This window comes from Labrus mixtus, chromosome 5, assembly GCF_963584025.1.
Source record: "Labrus mixtus chromosome 5, fLabMix1.1, whole genome shotgun sequence".
Taxonomy (NCBI): domain Eukaryota; kingdom Metazoa; phylum Chordata; class Actinopteri; order Labriformes; family Labridae; genus Labrus; species Labrus mixtus.
The window spans coordinates 132704-137909 of record NC_083616.1 but is presented as its reverse complement, the minus strand read 5'-3'; the positions used below and the strand labels follow the sequence as shown (position 1 = coordinate 137909).

The 5206-nt window shown below is 40.2% G+C and overlaps 1 protein-coding gene across 1 annotated transcript; it reads left to right on the top strand.

The window, feature by feature from the left end:
- Positions 1 to 3308: 3308 nt before the first annotated feature.
- Positions 3309 to 4238, top strand: tcima (transcriptional and immune response regulator a). Its single transcript, XM_061037167.1, has one exon. It carries the CDS (start codon positions 3439 to 3441, stop codon positions 3739 to 3741), a length of 303 nt encoding a protein of 100 aa, XP_060893150.1. The 5' UTR covers positions 3309 to 3438; the 3' UTR covers positions 3742 to 4238.
- The last annotated feature ends 968 nt before the right edge of the window (positions 4239 to 5206 follow it).

Below are 5206 nucleotides of genomic sequence, written 5' to 3'. Positions count from 1 at the left end.
GAAATGACAAGCTATAACTCAATGTAGTTGAATATTTCATAAATTTGGTAAGTAGTATTTATTGGAGGTGAAAACAATGAAGTGTTTAAAGCCAACACAAAGTACTAATAAGTTGATTATACATATAGAGCTTAATATAAATGTAAATATTTATGACTGTCTTTACAATTTCTCTGGAATAATTACCTTTTTGTTTTCTGCTATAAATTATACATTCAATTCAAAAAACTTTATTTGTCCCCAGGGGTCAATTCAAAGGCACACAGAGCGGTAAATTAACAACAGTGCAGGTAGACAAAACATTTCAAACCTAAAATATAAAGTGTCAATTTAAATACAACTTAAAGCTTAAACTTAACTTAAAATATAAAAAGAGTAGATATAAGTAGACAGTGATCAGACTAACAGATGTAAACAGAACTATGTGCAGTAAAAGAGAAATAAATATATACAGAGCTATGTACAAGTAGGCAAATACTAAATGATAAGTTATAAGGTGTGTCTATGTTTTTGATCTTCTGGCTGTTTGCTTTGTTCCTCCCTTATCCTGTAGAAATGGAGCAAATGTTGACCTAATTTCTTTATTTCCTTCTTTATCTCTTGACCTGACTACATCTCCCCTCTTCAATGAACTCATTTTGAGTTCAAGAGGTTTAGTTAAGGTATTTACTTCAGATATATCTCTATTAAATGCCCTGGATATGAATTCACAAGACCATAATGAGGAATTTGCTCATCCATGACATGAGCTCTCTAACCAGCAGACCAGTTTGAAGTCTGAAGCTCAGCTGAGCTCTTAGTTTCACATCCACAGTAAGCACTTCTCAATGATTCCAAAATGACCAGCCGATAGACTTCCCTTTTCTCTGTCTGGTTTCATTGCTAGCTTTTGAGCGGTTGTCTGTCTGAGGCCGACCTCTCTGTCATCTGGTGTTGCACAAAGAGCTTGTAGTAATGTTGTCTTTTCTGTCTCATCAGCAATCTGATCAAATGACTCAAAGAGCTAACACCTGGATTCTTATTTTCAAATGAGTCAAACAGTTGTTGTTGTTTTTTAATCTGGACATCATTGTGTCAAAAATGTAGAATAAGAGATCCTCAGTTAAATAGTTATTTTAAGGGGGGACTACCTTGGAGGTTACATTTTACAAACCAAACTATGAAAATGACTTCTTAAACATACGCATATATCTCAGCCTGTGTGTGACGAGCATTACTCTCAATAAGAGAGTGTAAAACCAGAGATTCCCCTCAGAGACCATCCCACCCTCTGTCACTGAATAAACCTGAGGGTCCTCATTTATAGTGTTGACCTTCACAAGTGAAGTGTATTTATATGACCTGATATTTCATATGTCCTCCTCTACACAACAAACACTGATCCCAAATGTGCTTCCTTACCTGCCCGTCTTACATAAGCAGCCTTTTGTTAACCACACATGCCAAGTGATTGCTGCAATCAACAGATTTTAGCAAAGTCTGACGGGATTCATACTACATCCAAAAAAAGACATGGGTCTTTTTAAATCAACTAAGTGGACTTGGACAGCGCTTTCCTATCCGCTCAAAGTGGTTTTCCAATTGGCTACATGTCACCCATTCACACACTGACTGTCTATCACAGTGCCCATAAAGTGTCCTACTATAACATCTCAACAGGTGACTGCATTAGCTGGGGATCTAAACCCCCAACCTACAGACTGAGATACAACTGAACACTGTGCTGCAGCTGCACCACCTGCTCCATTCAACAGCAGGAGTCTCTTTTTTCTTCTCATGGTCAAGCACCAAGTCGAATCCTATGACTGTGAAGTCAAAGGTCAAAGTCTGAAAAGAAGTGTAAAGACGCCTCTGATAACAATGTCTCTACTTACCTCATGTGCGGGTTAGGTAAGCACTGGTATCTGCTCTCTGGGTCAAGAGAACAGAGAGACAGCCCTTTGAGCTTTTCTAAAACACAGCGTGATCATTTTAGGACAACAAACGCTCCACAACCTGAGAACTTCCACTTCAAACTCTGAAACATGGATTTATCAGTGTGTGCAAATGAAGTCATTTGTCTTAATACATCAACAAACATTAAATACTTCTAACACTAATGATAAACCTTTACATTTAAGCGTAAAGTAACAGGAAACATGTCAGGTGTTTTTGGGGTTTTTACTTGTCTTGTTGAAATCAAACAACCACAATGAAAGACATTCACACAATGAATTCACTGTGCTGAAGTTGGATAAAGAATAAAGGAAACAAACTCTTATATTACTTGTGTCTTGGACTCTTCTGCATATTTTTGCCTCACAGGACTTTAATTTCAGATCACTAACTTAAGAAACACACTTCATCTCTATCACAAACCCCCAGGTTGTAAAGTAATTATGTCTGGCTACCTACTTTGTTGTGTAACCTTCCTGCGGTGCCTAGAACTGTTTGGTCATAAACACATGGATAATAACCAAGAACAACAATCATCTAACTGAAACCACTCAGGAGCTGATATGAAAGACATGTGTTGCTGTTGAGATTTACTCAATAAGTAAGACATATGACGTCGTAAAGGCAAAAATGAGACTAAGTGGACCAAAACAAATGTTCACATTTCATATTGTGCATAAATACTTATTCCTCTTAAATGTACATTTGTTTTGTTTTGGGGGTTTTATTTATTTTTTTTTTTTTTAAATACTTTTATTGTAAACACCTAGTGGTGAAAAGGAAACAAAACATAGAAATATATATATATACACAGTATGCAGATTCAAAATGCATATAACAGAGGCAGCATCCAGAGCGAGCTTTGTGCCTCCTTTTTACAAGTATATAGATAGTCAGGTTAAGCATACTGTTAAAGAAAAGGATTACAAAGGATTTTTAATTTTGTTTTTGGGGGTTTTCGATCAAGTTTTGATCATTTTCAAAATTCATTTTGACCTATAACAATTTAGGGAGTGAGTAATACCTTCTTATAATGACATCTCAGCTCAGGCATTGTTTGACAAATAATTGTGCAGTTGATCATAGTTCTTTTTTCATGAAGAAGGTAGTCCACTATAATCACATGTAACTTAGAAGTAGCCGACAATAACCCTTAAAAAAGAATGAGGTTGTCTTTTTCCAGTTATTGGAGTAGCTTGTAGCTGTCTTATAACTCATATTATTGGAATGAATTTAATATCCGTATTTGAAGTATTCATTCGTTGGAGAGCTGCTGCACTAGACTCTCATACGTAAGGGGCGGGGCTTAAGCGTGACGCTGTAGTGTGTCCCGGTTTAGCAAACCTCCCACTTTGACTATAAATACTCTGCATGAGCGAGCTCGTGCGTCTGGCTCAACGCATCCGGGGACGCGCCGATGAAACAGCAGCCACTTGACATCTCAGCTATCCGTGTTGCAGGGCCGCTCTTTGGGGCTTTGAACCTCCACAGAAGAGAGATAAAATGTCGACCTTTTCTTCATCTGACTGCCGCCGCGTCAGCCCCTTCGTCCGCGGCAACAAGTTCGACACCGCTCACCGCAAGAAGGCGGTGGCCAACATTTTCGACAACGTGAACCAGGACGCGCTGATGAGACTGTTCCAGAAAACGGGCGACATGAAGGCAGAGGAGAGAGTGAGGAGCATCTTCTCTTACACGCAGGACCCGGAGGAGACGGCCCGCGCGCTGATGGCTCTGAAGCAGCGGAAAAAAGACAAGTTCCTCCAGATCGCGGGGATGCTGCGGCACCTGCTTCAAATGCGTTGACATTTCACAGCTGCTTTCCTGCCTTTGCCTGCCGAGACACAAAGGTGAAAACAGTGCCGAGGTGCAGTTCATCTGTCGCCTGGAGGGAAGCTTCGGGTGCGGAGGAGAACGCGCACCCGGCCGCGGGGATGGCGATATGCGGCGACTCTCGTGTCACGGACCGGTGACAGCGGAGAGTCCGGTCTGGAGCTAAAACGGGCACAAACAGCCTTCCTTGAGCCTTGAATAAAGACACATTCCTGTGGAGACCTGACTGACTGTGAACCTTTTACAGGTGCTACTACTGTATTGATCGTGGCGCATGCAGCTCCGAAATGTGATTTAATGCCGGTGATTTGTTTTTTTTACATGGATGCCTGTCCTGCACTCATGCCTTGTCTCAGTTTTATTTAAAAACTTCCTTTTAGTGGCCACTAAATCGTTGTGAAAATGTTATAACGATGATTTGCAAGAGGTGTTCCTTTGTTTGTCAATTTGAATAAATTATTTTTTCTATACGATGGTTTAACAATGTTTCTCCTTATTATGACATTGATACCTTTTATTTGTCATCCCACTAATATTATATGTGGTGCATTCTGTGTAAGCTATTGGCAGATTCATTTCTACAGACTTTGGCTTCTTTCTGGTTCTGTAATGATGTGTTCATAAACCCCTTTGACCTAAAGGACTAGGGCTCTGAAAACTACAGAATATTCTGATTAATATCGGGATCCATTGTTGAATTAATTTTCTTTTTTTTTGCATTCTGACAGCCTTCATATATATCATCACACTGACTGAGGAGATAGGGAAACCCATTTGAAAACAATCCAAATCAACATAGAAATGGGAAACATCACATCCAATGCAACAATCTGTGAAGAGGACCGAGTCATAGTCAATGATGAGGTTCACTTTTATTTCATGTCTGTGTGTAAATGGTCAGTTCTGATGCAAAAGAGCTCTGAGGGAATAGATTGACTCATGAGAGGATGTGGTTAAGCTTCACCTCCCCTCAGAGGGCTGTATATGCTGCATTAGACCAGCATGAACCAGTTTGGGTGGGGAGGGGGGTGTGGGGGGTGAAATGCTTTCTCCTCTCAGCTTGTTTGTGCTGGAGTCTGTTATGATCTCTTTCTCAAGATAACAGTGTCTCTAAGAAGTATGAAAAGGCTTCTCTGTTTCTCAGCCAGTGATTAATCTGCTTTTTATTCATGTTATTACAAAAGAATAAATATCCCCTCCGTTTTTCAAACTACATTTACAGGCCATGTCCAAACCCTGGGGTATGTTTTACAGCGTTTCATCAGCGGTTGGCTTAGCTTCACACACAGATCACTCGAGTGTATGCCTGCTAATCTGCTTGCTGTTGAAGTCCCTCTGCCGGCTCAAACCAGTTTCCTGAGTTGTTGTGCATGATGACATCTGACTCGAGGCACTCCCTGTCTGTGCAGTGTGAAGCTCTATTAGTCAGGGGGGGATA

What these genes read in the sequence shown, in the direction of transcription:
- tcima (XM_061037167.1), top strand. Translation starts at nt 3,439, where the DNA reads ATGTCGACCTTTTCTTCATCTGACTGCCGCCGCGTCAGCCCCTTCGTC.